The sequence below is a fragment of the Rhinatrema bivittatum genome, chromosome 14, assembly GCF_901001135.1.
Source record: "Rhinatrema bivittatum chromosome 14, aRhiBiv1.1, whole genome shotgun sequence".
Classification (NCBI taxonomy): Eukaryota; Metazoa; Chordata; class Amphibia; order Gymnophiona; family Rhinatrematidae; genus Rhinatrema; species Rhinatrema bivittatum.
In genome coordinates, this window is record NC_042628.1 from 52,089,808 (window position 1) to 52,106,842 (window position 17,035).

Sequence of the window (17,035 nt, forward strand, 5' to 3'; positions counted from 1 at the left end):
GTCCTTTTATGAAGTTGGTATTTTGACTCATTGTGCATTGCCTAAACTTTTTTGAAATAGACGTTTCAGAGATTGAAATACTCTCCCACAATGCTCCAGGGGAGAGTACAAGTCTGTGGCAAGGGCTGAATTTTGCAGTCCTTGCTACATCACTGTTGAAGGAACCCCAGAAGTAGTGTAGCCCGACTTTTAAAAGAAATGTTGTTTCCAAAACCACAGCCTTCTATAGTAAAGCATCACAGGATTCATTTACATTAACATCGATTTTTATAAAATGCATATCACTCTCAGGATGCCTCAAGAGAGGATCTGCCGCCTTCCTGCGCGAACACCTGAAGGTCATTTGCGGAGAACAGGTACATCATTACCCCTCTGGAGATATCCAGCCAAAAAGGACTATGAAACTACATCTTTTCCCTGTGTGGGTGCAAACTGGAGCAGGAAATAATGAAGAAATAGTCATTGCGATTAAGGGCGAGCTCCGACCTTAACTGACTCGTCCCCTTCGCTTCCCGGCATTGTCGTTCACGGCGCTCCGGCTGCGATTTATGGAAGGGCCGCTAGGAGCGCGCATTAGGACGGCCGCTCTCCCCCTAACCCTGGCCGGCGTTTTAGCCTCACCAGGAGTCAACCTCCGCTGTCTTCTTTGGTGCAGGGGTTAACTGAGCTAGCGGGAGGAAGCGCGACGTCTGCTCCAAGACCTGCAGCTGTTTCAAGAATACACCAATAACGCAACAAAGGGAGGGGGAGGAGAGGCGATCCGCCCTCGGGGACAATGCAGATATGCAACCACATGAACACCTTTGGGCTTTTGTCTTCCCTATCCCGCAGGGAGGTGGTATCGTCTCACTCACTGAGGACTGCAGCAGAGCTTGCCGTTGTTACGATTTACAAATGAAAACCAGGACATGGAATTTTATATTCACATGTTTTATAAATAAATTTGTTTGTGTTATGCATAAGCACGTAATGCTGTCCTGAAAAAGATTGGTTCCGCTTCTCTTCCACCGCTTGCAAAGCGCGCGCCGCTAACAAGAGAAACGGCCGTTGGCAGCTCAGCCCGTGAGGGGTGAGAGAAGAAAGGCGGAGTTCGTTCCTTTGTTTCGCCCACGCCCATACCACAGGGATCAGTGTTTATCTCATGGGACTGGTTCCCTCTTATCTCTGGCACAACGCCAGCACGAGGGGCTTTTCTCAATGTAGGCGGATTCCTCGGGCCCGGCTATAGCGGCTCAGTACAGGTAATGATAGCAGGAGGGAGCAAGGATGTGCCAGGCAAGTGTCAGTCTCCCCCCTCCCCCCTTTTGTCCGAAAATGGTACCTCCCGAGAACGGATGATGGTTATATGATAGTACGGGCCAGTGTCTGCTAGGGATTAGATCGCGAGGGAGCGCGCGCTAATAACGTAACCAGTGTCTTCTCTCGCCATAGTTCAGCCTTATCAGTGAGTGGGACGGTACCAACGCCTGGCAGAGGGGAAGGGGTGGAGGATGGTATGCACCACGCCCACGTCCGGATCTTCTGTCCGCTTCCTCCGGTCTTGTGTGATTGGTATATTCCAGAAAGAGGGGCAGGTAAGCGACGGACCCTTTTCCTGTCTCGTACAGCTGGAAGAGAAAGTAGCGGCGGCTAGTTTTGGAGGGAAGGTCCGTATCTGGGCCCTGGAAGTGTGGTTGGAGCTATTCTGCAGTTCAGTTATATTTTGATCCGATTTCTCCTTGCAGGAGTTTCAGTATTGGAGAGAGAATGAGCGATGGGGACAAGAACCCAGCCAGCACCCCGGCCGCCGTCCTTGATGTGCAGGGAGACAACCGCTGGATGTCTTTGGTGAGAGCCTCTTTGTCCTGGGTCGAGGAGTGTCCCCCGCGCTGGCGGTGTCGCCGGTTTGCCACCTAATTCATAGGCCGCTCCTCCTTTGAAATTTCAAGCTGGAGGGAGGTTCTAGGAACTGTCACGTTTCTCTGGCTCAGGTTGTGTATTTCTCTTCCTCTCCCTCTCCACTCCTCCTTCTCAGGCTAGCTTCAGGCCATCAGTAGTAACAGGCTGAGCCCGTCCTGGTTTCTGTGTAATTTTGATTGTTCTAAGAAAACCACAACTAGAATTCCATGCACTGAGTGAGAGAGAACCGGACTAACGCAGCGTGTCTTTAGTGATGCGGAGCTGTCTCCCTTCAGGCATTGTGAAATTGGCCCTCTAGTTTGCTTCCTTTCAGTTTTATACAAGCTAAATAAAAGCTAGTGGGGCTTGGTCATTTTGCAGGGGATACAATATTTGAATGTGAGCTCTGATAACGCTAGGTCTTTCTGTCTCCTTTTGCAGCACAATCGCTTTGTGTCCGACAGCAAGGATAAGGAGCCAGAGGTGGTGTTTGTGGGCGATTCCCTTGTGCAGCTGCTGCACCAGTTTGAGGTGAGAGTATATGTAAGGACTAGGGAGCTTATACCAGAAAGGACATAGATTTAGCCAAGGGAAACCTTATCTCGCCATTCTGCAACATTTTGTTGAGGGTTTAAATAAACATGTGGCTAACGGTGAGCCAATTGATGTAGTGTATCTGGATTTCAAAAAAGCATTTGACAGAGTCCCTCATAAGAGAACATTTAAAAAAAATCATGGTACAGAATGCAGTGGCCTATTGTGGATTGCAAACTGGTTAAAAGATAGAAAACAGAGAGTAGGGCTAAATGGCAAACTTTCCCATGGAGAAAGGTGAATAGTGGAGTGCCCTAGGGATCTGTTCTGGGACCACTGCTTTTTAATATATTTATAAAGGACCTGGAAATGGGAACAACAAGTGAGGTGATTAAAACTGCTGATGATAAAATTATTCAAAATTCTTAAATCACAAAAGGATTGTGAGAACTGTAAGCGAACCTTGTAAAACTGGGAGATTGGGCATGCAAATGAAATTAAGTGTAAAATGTCCACATTACTTAGGGAAAAGTAACCCAAATTATGGATACCCAATGCAAGGTTCCATATTAGGAGTCGGGAAAAAGATGTAAGCATCATCATTGATAATATGTTGAAATGTGCTGCTCAGTGTGCAGCAGCAGCCAAAAAAAAAAACCAAATAGAATGCTAGGTATTATTAGGAAAGGAATGGAGAATAAAACAGAATATCATAATGCCTCTGTATTGCTCCATGGTGTGTCCTTATCTTGAGTATTGTTTGCAGTGCTGGTCACCACATCTCAAAAAAGATATAGCAGAATTAGAGAAGGGTGACCAAAATGATAAATGGGCTGGAACAATTCACCTTATATTCTTCTAATATCTGTGGAGTGCATCAGCTCCTATCCCAACTGCTTTTCTGCTCCTTTTGTTTTCAATTAGATTATTTATTGTAAACAACTAGTAGTTTTGCTTTTTTTTTTTATCTCTTTATTTAAGGATGCAACAATGCATGACATTGCAGAGAAAGATGAGAAACCGTTCCATGAGCAGCATTGGTAAAATTACCAAATACCTTAATGGGCAATACAACTTGCAATATAAAGAGCATGAGAGAAAATTACAACTATATATATGTTTGTATGAGGCAATTTGTCTTTTATGCAGATTACTCAACTCTTTGTCTCCATTACCAGAATGCCTTCCATATTTTGTCGTACCTGGATTTGCACCTCAAATAGAATATGATGGCAGATAAAAACTGCTGGACGATCCAGTCTGCCCAAACTACTACCTGTTGCATTCCATGAATGCTACAGGGTGGCCCATGGAAAAGTAGCCTGCCTCCAATACCAGTGCATTGGGGGCAGGCTACTTTTCCATGGGCCACCCTGTATTTGGTTTCAGGCTTTTCATCAGTTTTTTTTGGCTAGGGCTGTTCTGTGCTTATCCTAATCTTTCATCGATTCTGCTACTATTAATTCCTTCTCCACTTCCACTGGAAAGCTATGCCATGTGTGTACCATCTTTTTATTTATTTTTTTTTTTAGTGAAACTGTTTTCTGATAATCTTGAGCTGCAGGGGCACAAAACACCTCTGTAGTTGGGGGGAGGGGTGGCAAACCAATCTTTGCCTCTGTACCCTGCCCCTTAGTTACTGATGCTGTGTGGGGACAAAGGTTGGTCAGTGTATGGCCCCCTTTACTACCTATGCTTGAGCCTTTCCTCTTAGAGCTTCATCAAGACCTTATGTTCTAGAACTAGAAAAGGTTTGCTGCCTCTATTTACAGATTTGAAGCATTTTAATGCATCATAACTTTCTGCCCCATCCTCCCAGGTACATATACGCTTGCTATTTACTTTCACCTCATGCATACAAGTCTAAACCCTACTAGTTGTACTTCAGTGGGTTCCTAAGTAGTCTAGAACAGCCCTTATGCATCATGAGTGAAACTTTTTAGAATATTTTACCTCTTATTTCAAACACTTACCAACATTAAAAATTCCTTATTAATCTGTATCATATCTTATATTTATTGCAACTTATAAATATACAAGAATATTAGGTAAAAAGCAAAGAACACATAAACATCAGATTTAATCAATCATGTTATCTTCAGGGATAACAGAATAAACCAGACTGCTACAAATTCCTACAGAGAAACTACACGCTAGCAGCAATTCTGCACCTCAGTCTCACACAGGCAGAGCACAGACTGACCCTTACCTAATTCAGAAATAAGGGACTAAATTTAGCAATAGAAACATGTAAACAAAATCAAAATAACCTGAGAAATCACTCTCTGAATGGTGGCATGCTAAAGAACAAAATACAAAAATATAAGTTCCCTGTACGTACCCGGATCAGTCCAGACCGTGGGTTGAGCCTCCTGTCCAGCAGATGGAGACAGACTAAAACTGAAAGGGTATCCTATATCAGGACAGAGCCTACCCTGCAGCCCTTCAGTATTTGTCTGTCTCCAGCAGATGGATCAGCTCACCCTGCAGTTCCCTGATTTCGACTAGTCAGCCTCTGTTTTTCTCTCTAAGGATCAAGCAAGTACTTAAAATAATTATTTCTAGTATTGTTTAAAAAAAAAAAAAAGTTGATTTTGTTTGTGAAGGACTCTGCTTGTCTTTCCTTCCACAGGAAACTCTCCTGGCTCTTGCGGGGCTTAGGGGGGCTTGGCCCCTTGTGTTGGACATAGCCTAAGCCCTGCTTTGCTTCCTATGTGTGGGGGGTGAAACTGGTGATCCAGTCCCTCACACCCCCCTTCTCTGGCTGCCTTGGGGGCTCAGCGCTTCTTTTTTTTTTTTTTTTCCCCTGCACTGGGAAGGTTTGCCTTTCCCCTCAGTTTAAAAAAAAAAAAAAAAAAAAAAAAGGGACGAGAAGCAGACTAAATGCACAAGCCGGCAGCCAGAGTCTCTAGTGCAGAGGAGCGTGCAGTGTTCATTCCTCTGCCTCCGCTCCTGCCGGCAGCCAATTTTTTTCTTATCAGCTGTTTTCAATTAGAGATCGGGGCTCCTCTTCAGTGGGGATGCCGCGTTCCCATGCCTGCACTGCTTGTGGTGAGCCCTCGACACGCCTATCACGCGGAGGGCTCTGCTCTGCATGTCTGCCGGGTGAGGAGGGTCCCTCCTCGGCAGCGCTGGAAAATTCAGCCCGGGGTCGCGTCTCTAACCGCATGGCTCGGCCGTTCCTGGGTCGGCAAACCGCGGGAACGGCGGACCTCTTGGGTTTTTCGGCAGCTCCCGATTCATGGCTCCCTATCTGGACGACTGGCTCATGTGGGCCAAGTCGGAGAGTCGCTGCAGGCAGGCGTGGATCGCGTTCTAGCTCTCCTTGCCTCCCTTGGGTGGATAGTGAATTTTCCCAAAAGCAATCTTCGGCCTTCCCAGGTGTTGGAATTTCTGGGGGCCCGCTTCAATACTCGGATCGGCAAGGTGTCCCTACCTTGTGCTTGGGCTCTCAAACTTATCAACCAGGTACGCAACATCCTCTCTCTCCCTCTCCCAGTGGCATGCTACCTCCAGGTCTGGGCGCGATGGCCTCCACCATCGACCTCGTCCCCTGGGCATTTGTGCATATGCAACCGTTACAGAGAGCTTTGCTATCCCGTTGGCAGCCGGTGTCGGAACAGTTTCACACACTTCTTCCGCTTTCGGCCTCTACCATCGCCACCTTGCAGTGGTGGCTTTCGCTTCCTCATCTTCTCCGGGGAATGCCTCTTCAGACTCCACAGTGGACGGTAGTAACCACGGATGCCAGCCTCTCCGGCTGGGATGCGGTCTGCCAGTCCCAGACCACGCAGGGGATCTGGTCTCCGATTCAGTCTCGGCACATCAATCGGCTGGAGGCCCGGGCGGGGCGTCTGGCTCTACAGGAGTTTCTGCCCCTGATCTGCGGCAAGGCGGTGAGGGTTCTCTCTGACAACTCCACCACTGTGGCTTATATCAGCCGTCAGGGGGGCACTCGCAGTCGCCTGGTGGCTCTAGAAGCAAGCCATCTCTTCGACTGGGCAGAGCGGCATCTGGATTGCCTTGCGACCTCCCATATAGCAGACAAGGAGAATGTACAGGCCGATTTCCTCAGTCGCCAGTCTCTCGATCCAGGAGAGTGGGAATTTTCGGAAGAAGCCATGGACCTGATCGTCGACAGGTGGGGGTCCCCCTCACCTGGACCTCATGGCGACCTTGCGCAATGCCAAGGCCAACAGGTTCTTCAGCCGCTGGAGAGAGCACGGCTCGGAGGGAGTGGATGCTCTGGCTCTCTCCTGGCCTGCAGACGTTCTTCTCTACGTGTTTCCTCCGTGGCCTCTGGTGGGAAAAGTTCTCCCCCAAGAATAGAACTCCACCAAGGGCCGGTGGTTCTGGTAGCACCCAAATGGCCTCGCAGACTGTGGTTCACGGATCTCATCAACCTGGTGACGGAAGGACCTCTCCGGCTCAGCCATCTTCCTCGTCTGCTTTGGCAGGGGCCCGTATTTTTCGACCAGCCGATTGCTTTTGTCTAGTGGCCTGGCTTTTGAACAGACGCCTGAGGTGTAAGGGCTATAAGGAGGTACGCATTTGGAAAGTCTTCTGCGGAGTCGGGGATCTTGGCGCGCTCCACTCTGGTTTCGTTGGTTCTTTCCTTCCTACAGGAGGGTCTCTCCAAGGGTCTCTCCCTCAGTTCCTTGTGCGTGCAAGTCTCTGCTCTCTGATCTCTCCTTGGAAGGGTCAAGGGTCATCCCTTAGCGGGCCACCCAGATGTGGTTCGGTTCTTGAAGGGCATCAAGCACCTACGACCGCTCGCTCCACTTGTCCGTCGTGGAATCTTAATCTCATCCTTCGGGCTCTCTGTGCGGCTCCGTTCTAACCCCTCCGTCTGGCTACGGTAAAGGATCTCATTTCTATTTCTTCCGCTCAGCGGGTCTCAGAGATCCAAGTGTTGTCCTGTCGGGAACCCTTTTTGCGTTTTTCCGATTCAGGAGTCTCTCTCAAGACGGTGCCTTCTTTTCTTGTCGAAGGTCGTTTCCACTTTCCATGTCAACCAGTCTGTGGAGCTTCCAGTGTTCTCTCCAGAGGAGATTGCGGGTACCGCTGGGGGAGACCTTCGCAGGCTTGATGTCAAACATGTTCTACTCCAGTATCTCCAGGTTACCAATGACTTTCGGGTCTCTGATCATCTTTTTGTCCTCTGGAGTGGTCCCAATCGGGGCAAACCGGCTTCTAAGACTACTATTGCTCGGTGGTTGAAGGAGGCGATTTCCTCGGCCTGTCTTTGCCAAGGTCGGGCAGTTTCTGAGGGCCTAAAGGCTCATTCGTTGCATTCTCAAGCTACTTCCTGGGCGGAGAGCCAGTCGGTTTCTCCGCAAGAAATCTGTAGGGCCGCTACATGGACGTCCCTGCATACCTTTGCTCGACACTACCGCCTGGATGTGCAAGCACCAGTTTTTGGTTCTTTTGGACGGCAAGTGCTTCGAGCGGGACTGTCTCTGTCCCACCCGGTTTAAGGAAGCTTTGGTACATCGCACGGTCTGGACTGATCCGGGTACATACAGGGAAAGGAAAATTAGTTCTTACCTGTTAATTTTCGTTCCTGTAGTACCACGGATCAGTCCAGACGCCCTTCCCTGCTGTTCTGTCACATCGTCCGCTCAAAGCTTTTCCTACAGGTATTAGGATGCCAGTACTGTTTTTATTCTCTTCTGAACACCGGAAGCATTGGTTTTGATGACCAAGTACATGCAAGAGTGTTTCTTCCTACAGAGTTCCTTACAAGGTTATAGAGTTACTCCATCGAGTTTTTTGTGGTTACTTGATCTTGTTCTTTATCTTGTTTTTTTCTGCTTTGACAATGGTTATACTGAAGGGCTGCAGGGTAGGCTCTGTCCTGATATAGGATATCCTTTCAGTTTGTCTGTCTCCATCTGCTGGACAGGAGGCTCAACCCACGGTCTGGACTAATCCGTGGTACTACAGGAACGAAAATTAACAGGTAAGAACTAATTTTCCTAAATGCACATACCCAAAGATGGTATATTGCAATTGCTAAAGTTTCAAAAAAAAAATTTTTTTTTAACCTTTGATCTTTAAATTTTTCTAATTAGTTGTTCCCAGTCTCCCCCCCCCCCCCCCCCCCCCCCCCCCCTTTGTCAGACTTTTCCTAATCCTTTCTCCAGGGTCACTCTTCTTTCCGTTTCTTCTCTCTCTCTCACTCTCATTCCCTTACACACACAAGCTCTCTCACATGTTCTACCACAGACACAAACGCACACAAGAATTCTCACTCAAGCACTCAGGCTTCCGGATGGCACTGATGAGGCAGATTCTGACTCTGGAAGACAGGGAAATTTCACTGGAACTGTATAGTACTATTTGCAGTTCCCTGTACGTACCCGGATCAGTCCAGACACCTGGGTAGTGACTCCGCACCAGCAGATGGAGACAGAGCAAGACTTGTCGGGCTCCCTACATATAGTAAGGTGCCACCCACAGCCCCCCAGTCTTTCTCTGTCTCCAGCAGATGGGGCAGGTCCACCCACAGTCTCTGGGATCCCTGGGGTACTTGGTATAGTTAGTCAGGGAAACTTTAAAAAAAAAAAAAAAAATTTTTGTTTTGCAGGACTTGTTCTTGCCGCGCCATCTCTCTCTCGCTGTCTCCGCGATCGCGTTGTTCGCCGGGGGGGGGGGTGGTGAATTTTAATTTGTAGCTTACCTCTCCTTCGGCCGGTTCTGAAGCGACATGTTGGGGATGCCGAGAGGAGCGGCGTGCCGCGTGAATTGCGTGTCCGGAGGCGAGGGGGTCATCGGAGGTCGGTCGGGGGGGGCCGTCCTCAGGCGAACCGCTCGCTGCCGCGCGCCGTGCAGTTGGAAGACCGGGCTTCAGAGCCGTTCCCGCTTAGCGCGGGAACGGCAGCCATCTTGCAGACAGTCAGGGAAGCCACGAGGCGGGCCTGTAATGGCGGCCAGCCTCCTCCTCTGTCACCGCAGCTTCGGGACCCCGGGGGGAAGCCCCGGGGGGGCCTGGCTTGGGGGACCTCAGTGTGGAGGACGTCTCCTCTGACACGGAGGATTCCTTTTCAGCGGATTTTCGGTTATTGCTCCGCAAGTTAGTCAAATACAAAAAGACCAGGAAGAAGCCGGGGAAATCTAAGGCCTCGGGGGGCAGGAAGGAACGCTCTCGGCCCCAGAAGAGGGCGGCCCGGGATCGGGTGCTGAAGGACCCATCGAGGGAAAAGCGGCCTATGTGGGGAGCCCCGCAGGACTCAAGCTCGGAGTCTACCTCCTCCTCGGAGGAGGACACGGTCGCAGGGGTCCCAGGGGGGCCTGAGGGGCCCGATGAAGAGGGACCAGCTCAGCCGGGAGCCGGCAAAGGAGCACAGGCGACGGATGGGGATGATCCAAAGGTCATGCGCCTGTTTAGGAGGGAGGAGCTGTCCCCCCTCATTCTGGCCATTCTCCAGGAACTCGGTGTCGAGGCCCCACCGGTGGAGTCCCGGCAGGGGGCAAATATGGATCCGGTGCTACTGGGCCTTGCCGGCCCACCGGTGGCCTTTCCATTCCACTTCTCAGCCTCAGATATCCTTTTTCGTGAATGGGATACCCCGGAACTAGGTCTGAAGGTGAGTAAGGCCATGGACAAGCTGTATCCTCTGCCAGAGGAAGTTTTGGAACTTCTTCACCTCCCTAGTGTGGATGCAGCGGTGTCGGCGGTAACGAAGAGGTCCACCATCCCGGTTACGGGGGCCACAGCACTCAAGGATATTCAAGATAGGAAGCTGGAGGTGCAACTCAAGAAGGTCTTCGAGGTATCCGCCCTGGGGGTCCGGGCGGCCATTTGCAGTAATTTTGCGCTGCGGGCTGGGCTGCGCTGGGCCCAGAATCTACAGGCGAATGCAGGTCTCTCTGAAGGGGAGTCATCGCAGGCGGATCACCTGTAGGCGGTGATCGCTTACAGTGCGGATGCGATGCATGATCTGCTGCGGACATCGGCAAGAGCCATGGTGTCAGCGGTCTCGGCGTGCCGCCTCCTCTGGCTTCGAAACTGGGCGGCAGACGGGTCGTCCAAGGCTCACCTGGGCTCCTTGCCTTTTAAAGGGAAGCTATTATTCGGAAAACAGCTGGACGACCTGATGCAGTTCCTCTGGGAGAACAAGGCATTTAAGCTACCAGAGGACAGGCCCAGGCCTAGAACCTCCTTTTCAGTGAGAAGTCGTTTCTGAGGAAACAGACGGCAGCGTCCGCAGAGATCGTCCGGGTCCGGGCCTTCCTACCGGTCCGGCTCTACTAGGTCCTCTTCATGGTCCCAGTCTTTTCGAGGGAAGAAGTTCGGAAGGTCGGGAGGGGCCTCGTCGGGACCGGGTCCCAAGTCAGCCCAATGATACGAGGAGGGTCCATTCCTCGCTGCAGCTTCTGGATCTCGTCCCAAACGTGGGAGCAAGGCTAGCATTGTTTTTCGAGGAATGGACCAAGATAACTTCAGACCAGTGGGTCCTCAGCGTGATAAGACACGGTTACGCTTTAGATTTTGCACGTCTGCCAGCGGACAAGTTCCTCGTATCTCCATGCAAAGAGTTAGCAAAGAGCGCGGCGGTAAGGGCAACCCTCCGGCGCTTGGTAGCCCTGGGCGCCATTACTCCCCCGGGACAGCATCGCCGGGGGAGATACTCCATTTACTTCGTGGTTCCAAAGAAAGAGGGGACGTTCTGACCCATTTTAGACTTAAAAGGGGTCAACAGGTGTCTTCACGTTCCACGTTTCAAAATGGAAACGATTCGCTCGGGGGTGGCCGCAGTTCGGCGGGCGAGTTTCTAGCATCTCTGGACTTGACGGAGGCGTACCTGCACATCGAGATCCAGCTGGCCCATCACAAATTCTTGAGGTTTTGCATCCTGGGCAGACACTATCAGTTCAGGGCTCTCCCCTTCAGACTCGCCACGGCCCCGCAGACCTTTACCAAAGTCATGGTGGTGGTGGCTGCCCAGCTCAGGAGGGAAGGTCTTTTGGTACACCCTTACTTGGACGATTGGCTCATCCGGGCCAAGTCCGAGGTCGCGTGCCGGCAGGCGGTGTCCAGGGTGGTGCAGCTGTTGCGGTCCCTCGGCTGGGTGATCAATCTCGCCAAGAGTCGATTGGAGCCTACCCAGAGGTTGGAGTATCTGGGGGCCCTGTTCGACACGGAGAGGGGCAAGGTCTCCCTATCCCAGGAGAGAGTGGTCAAGTTGCAGGGGCAGGTGAGGCGCCTGTTGTCACTGCAGTGTCCACTAGTGTGCGATTACCTGATGGTCTTGGGATCTATGGCATCAACGCTCGCCTTGGTTCCCTGGGCTTTTGCTCATCTGCGACCGTTGCAATCCGCCTTACTCTCCCGCTGGAAACCGGCATCGGAAGAATTTTATCGTCCTCTTCCCCTCACAGACCGGGCCAGAACGAGCCTGAAGTGGTGGCTTCTTTCCGACCACTTGACATGCGGAGTCTCTCTGCTCATGCCCAGCTGGACAGTGGTTACGATGGACGCCAGTCTCTCTGGCTGGGGAGCGGTCTGTCGGGGACACTTGGTTCAGGGGCAGTGGTCAAGACAGCAGTCGCGGTGGTCCATCGGTTAGAGACCAGAGCCGTAGCGCTGACGTTGCAAGCCTTCCATCCGTGGATACAGGGACAGGCAGTCCGGGTGCTGTCCGACAATGCGACCACGGTGGCCTACATCAATCGACAAGGCGGGACAAGAAGCCAACAGGTGGCGGAGGAAGCGAGCCGTCTGATGCACTGGGCGGAACAGAATCTCAGCAGCATGGCGGCGTCCCACATCGCCGGAGTAGACAACATCCAAGCGGACTTTCTCAGCCGACATCGTCTGGACCCAGGAGAATGGGAATTGCCGGACGTAGCTTATCGCCTCATCTGCGACAGGTGGGGACGACCACACATGGATCTAATGGCCACCGCTCTGAACGCGAAGGCTCCGCGGTTTTTCAGTCGGCGAAGGGAGCGAGGGGTGGAAGGCGTCGACGCGTTGGTGCTCCCCTGGCCCACGGACGTATTGCTGTATGTCTTCCCTCCTTGGCCCCTGATAGGCAAGGTGCTTCGCCGGATAGAGTTGCATCCGTCGGATGTGATCTTGGTGGCGCCGGAGTGGCCAAGGCGGCCGTGGTTCGCAGATCTTCTACAGCTGGCGACGGAACCTCCTCTTCGGTTTCGCGGGGACGAGATTTTTCTTCAACAAGGACCCGTTTGTTTGGAGGATGCGGATCACTTTTGTCTCGCGGCATGGCTTTTGAGAGGACACGTCTGAAGTCTAAAGGATGCTCGGATGCGGTGGTGGCTACCTTGTTGAGAGCTAGGAAACAGTCTACGTCTTTAGCCTACGTTCGGGTTTGGGCGGTTTTTGAGGACTGGTGCAGATCTCGCAAGGTGAACCCTATCCTGCCGTCCGTGCCTGAGGTCCTTGCTTTTCTCCAGGAAAGTCTTTCTAAAGGACTGTCCTGTAATACTCTTAGGGTTCAGGTAGCTGCTCTTGGGTGTCTAAGAGGAAAGATCCAAGGGGTGTCCTTGGCACTCCATCCAGATGTGGCGCGTTTTCTCCAGGGGGCTAAGCACTTGCGCCCGCTGGTACGGAACTCTTGTCCGTCCTGGAACCTGAACTGGGTGCTGTCAGCTCTCTGTGCAGCGCCGTTTGAGCCTCTGAAACGGGCGACGCTGAAGGACCTTACGTTGAAGACGGTTTTTCTGGTCACAATTGCGTCAGCTAGACGAGTCTCGGAGTTACAGGCTCTGTCCTGTAGAGAACCCTTTTTGCGTATATCGGAGTCTGGGGTTTCCTTGAGAACGGTGCCGTCCTTTTTGCCAAAGGTGGTATCGGCGTTTCACATGAATCAGTCGATTGAGCTTCCTGCTTTTCCGAGTGGGGACCAGCCTGAAAAGGGGTCAAAGGAGTTGAGAGAACTCTATGTTCGCAGGGTCCTCCTCCGTTACCTGGCAGTGACGAATCCTTTCCGAGTTTCAGACCACCTGTTTGTTTTGTGCTCTGGATCACGGAGGGGTGCGGCTGCCTCTTGGGCCACGATTGCACGTTGGCTCAAGGAGGCTATTGGATCAGCGTATCTTTTGCGGGGCAAATCGGCTCCCAGGGGCCTTCGGGCGCATTCGACTCGGTCTCACGCTACGTCTTGGGCGGAGGCCTCTCAGGTGTCCCCGCAAGAGATCTGCAGGGCGGCGACGTGGAAGTCGCTGCATGCTTTTTCTAGACATTACCGGCTTGATGTCCAGGCAGCTGATGCTAGGGGTTTTGGGGAGAGTGTTCTGCATGCGGGACTCTCTGCTCCCACCCTTGGAAATTAGCTCTGGTACATCCCAGGTGTCTGGACTGATCCGGGTACGTACAGGGAAAGGAAAATTAGTTTCTTACCTGATAATTTTCATTCCTGTAGTACCACGGATCAGTCCAGGCTCCCGCCCGTATGTTCTGATTTCAGATTGCGCTGAAGCGACAGAGAGTCCGCTCGGTTGGATTCTAGTTCTCTTTTATTCAAGTTCGGAAGCATGCCTTTCGCCTCTGGTTCTGGCAGTTCTCCCAGCTGGAGGTGTTGTTGAATTGGCCTGTTTTGAAGGTCGTGTTATAGTTAGTTAGTCGGGCACTTCATTTGCTTTGACATTACGTAAGACTGAGGGGCTGTGGGTGGCACCTTACTATATGTAGGGAGCCCGACAAGTCTTGCTCTGTCTCCATCTGCTGGTGCAGAGTCACTACCCAGGTGTCTGGACTGATCCGTGGTACTACAGGAACGAAAATTATCAGGTAAGAAACTAATTTTCCTTTCTTTCATAGAAATGAACTGCCAGCCCTGATTTCCCAGACTTTGAAGATGCTGGGAGTGCCTGGGGCAGGTTCTATGTGAAAGCCTCTTGTTTTTTTTTTTTTCCCCTGTTAATGAAGCCATTCAAGAATTAATTGATCTTGAATGGGACACTCCAGAGGCAAATTTCAAAAGGGGGTCTGACATTAGAAGGTCTGTACCCCCTGGATCCAGTGGTGAGAGAGCGTCTGCTTTTTCCGAAAGTGGGATGTGCTTGTCTGTGCCATCTCTAAGCGGATGGCTATCCCCGTGGACGGAGGAGCGGCTTTGAAAGATGTGCATGATAGGATTGAGGCCATCCTTTAGGAAGCATTTGAAGCAGTGGCAATGAAATTGCAGATAATTTCCTGTTGTGCACTGGTAGCTCACTCTTGTCTGCTTATCTCTCAGGTTGATTCTGGAGTGAATTCCGGAGCAGTTATGGAACCCGCCACTTTTCTAGTAGATGCGGGCTGTGATCTGGTCCGTACCTCGGCTAGAAGAATAGCTTTGGTAATAGCGGCCAGGTGGAAATTATGACTCTGAAATTGATTGACAGACACGACCTCCAAAGCTAATCTTACAAAATTGCCTTTTAAAGGCTTGCTCTTGTTTGGGAACGAGTTGGAGAAACTGGCCAGTAAGTGGGGTGATTCTCTGGTTCCTCGGTTGCCGGAGGATAAGAAGCAGTTGCAGCGCCCCTTTGGTATGAGGGGTTGTTTCAGGGATTCCAAGCAGTTTTGTCCCTACAGAGTCAACCTTTGAGGACTTGGCCTTTTGGCAGGTTTCAGTCCTTTCATCCCAGACAGCCCAAGTGAGGTGCGGGCTTGGGTAGCATCCTCCCGAGTCTGGCAATGGTTTGCCGACCCACCCTCGAACGAGAGAGGGGGACACATCTCTCGTTTTTTTTTGTTTTGTTTTTTTAATCAGAGGTAGGTCAAGATCACATCAGATCAGTGAGTCCTGGAGGTGATACAAGAAGGATATGTGCTGGAATTTCGCTGTGTTCCTCGGGACGTGTTTTATGGTATCTCCTTGCCCACAGAAGAAGCAGGCAGCGTAATATACACTGTCGAGGCTCTTCAGTCTGAGGGCTGTGGTTCCACTGCCTACGTCTCAAGAAAGTACGGGGCGATATTTCATTAATTTTGTTGTGCCCAAGAAGGAGGGCCTCTTTTGTCCCATCCTGGATTTCAAAGCAGTCAACCGTCATTTGTGGGTGGCTCATTTTCACATGGAATCCTTGCGCTCAGTGATAATGACCGTGCAGTCGGGAGAATTTCGGACCTCCTTGGATCTGTCCGAGGACTACCTCCATATTCCCATCCGATTGGAGCACCAACATTTTTTGTATTTCGCGGTGTTAGGGTGCCAATATCAGTTTCAGGTGCTGCTTTTTGGTCTAAGGTTGTGGCGGCAAAGTTGAGAGAGGATGGAATCCTAGTACACCCGTATTTGGACAGCTGGCTGATTTGTGCCAAGTCTCTGGAAGAGAGCTGCCTGGTAACCCACAAGGTGATCTCCTTGTTGCAGGAGCTCGGTTGGATGGTGAACCTAGCCAAGAGTAGTCTTTAGCCATCTCAGTTATTGGAGTATCTGGGTGTTCGGTTCGACACAAGGCAGGACAAAGATTTCGTGCCAGAAGGCTGGATTCAGAAGTTGATGTCGCAGATGCGTATCTTGGTGAACACTATACACCTGACAATGTGGTGGCAACCCTGGAAGTAGTGCCATGGGTGAGAGTGCATATGCATCCTCTTCAGCGCTCCCTGCTGTCTCATTGGAACCCACAGTCTCAGGACTATTTGGTTCAGCTCCACTTGCCAATGGAAATCTGTGGTGGTTGCAGAAGGATCTGAGCGGGAGTTTCCCTGACATCACCAGATTGATTGATACTCAAAATAGATGCAAGTCTCCATGGTTGGGGAGCTTACTGTCAGGAACTAATGGTGCAAGGGCGATTGTAATACAATAGACTCTCTCTGGAGCATCAATCACCTGGAAGCCCGAGCTTGCAGTTCAGCGACAAACTGCAGGGTCAAGCAGTCTGAATAATGTCTGACAATGCAATGATAGTGGCTTACATCAATCGGCAGGGAGGAACCAAGAGCCAGCAAGTGTCACAGGAAATAGACCAATTTATGGACTGGGCGGACGGGCATCTCCAGGTGATCTCTGCCTTTCACATTGCAGGATAAAACAACGTAAGAACAGACTTTATCAGCAGAGAGAACCTGAACCCAGGAGAATGGGTATTGTCAGATGAGGTGTTTCAGTTGATAGTGGATCACTGGGGCTTTCCATTCCTAGACCTGCTGGCAACTTCACGCAATGCGAAGGTTCCTCGATTCTTTAGTCACAGGAGAGATCCAAGGTCCTTGGGTATTTATTCTCTCGTGCAGGTCTAGCTGGAAGACAAACTGCTGTTTGCCTTTCCCCCATGGCCCCTATTGGGCAGAATAATTCGCAGGATCGAAGGCTACAGGGGGATGGTGCTCCTGGTGGCACCAGATTGGCCAAGAAGACCATTGTATGCAGATCTGTGAAGAATCCTGGTAGAGATTCCCCTTTTGTCTTCCACCACCTGAGAAACTTTTGCAGCAGGGACCTGTCCTTCACAAAGCTCCGACTCTGTTGTGTCTTATGGAATGGCCCTTGAGAGGGCTTGCTTGTTGAAGCATGGATATTCTTCTGCGGTGATTGCCACCTTGCTAAGAGCTCAAAAGTTCTCCACATCCTTGGCAGGTTTGCCAAGTGCTTGAGGCTTGGTGTGATGATCAAGGTGTTCTTCCTCATTCAGTTAAGATCCCACTGGTTTTGGAATT

General features: G+C 51.0%; 2 protein-coding genes across 5 annotated transcripts in view; one reads left to right on the forward strand and one right to left on the reverse strand.

Annotated features, from left to right (window-relative positions):
• LOC115075828 overlaps positions 1-998 on the reverse strand; it is a 256,128-nt gene extending 255,130 nt beyond the window's left edge. Inside the window, exon 1 of one of the 2 annotated variants that reach the window (XM_029576649.1) lies at positions 622-998. The gene's annotated coding sequence lies outside the window, so the exon portion shown is untranslated. Of the gene's footprint in view, positions 1-486 lie in introns of both variants that reach the window. The other variant, XM_029576648.1, reaches the window with a different exon arrangement.
• Positions 999-1,104: 106 nt separating this feature from the next.
• The window catches only part of PAFAH1B3 (platelet activating factor acetylhydrolase 1b catalytic subunit 3), a 52,600-nt gene continuing 36,669 nt past the window's right edge, over positions 1,105-17,035 (forward strand). The window contains exons 1-3 of one of the 3 annotated variants that reach the window (XM_029576652.1): positions 1,105-1,241; positions 1,725-1,827; positions 2,320-2,409. In XM_029576652.1, the coding sequence (XP_029432512.1) occupies positions 1,747-1,827; positions 2,320-2,409 (171 nt within the window). In that variant the 5' untranslated portion in view covers positions 1,105-1,241; positions 1,725-1,746. Of the gene's footprint in view, positions 1,242-1,433; positions 1,647-1,724; positions 1,828-2,319; positions 2,410-17,035 lie in introns of those variants that run through there. The other 2 variants (XM_029576651.1, XM_029576650.1) reach the window with 2 other exon arrangements.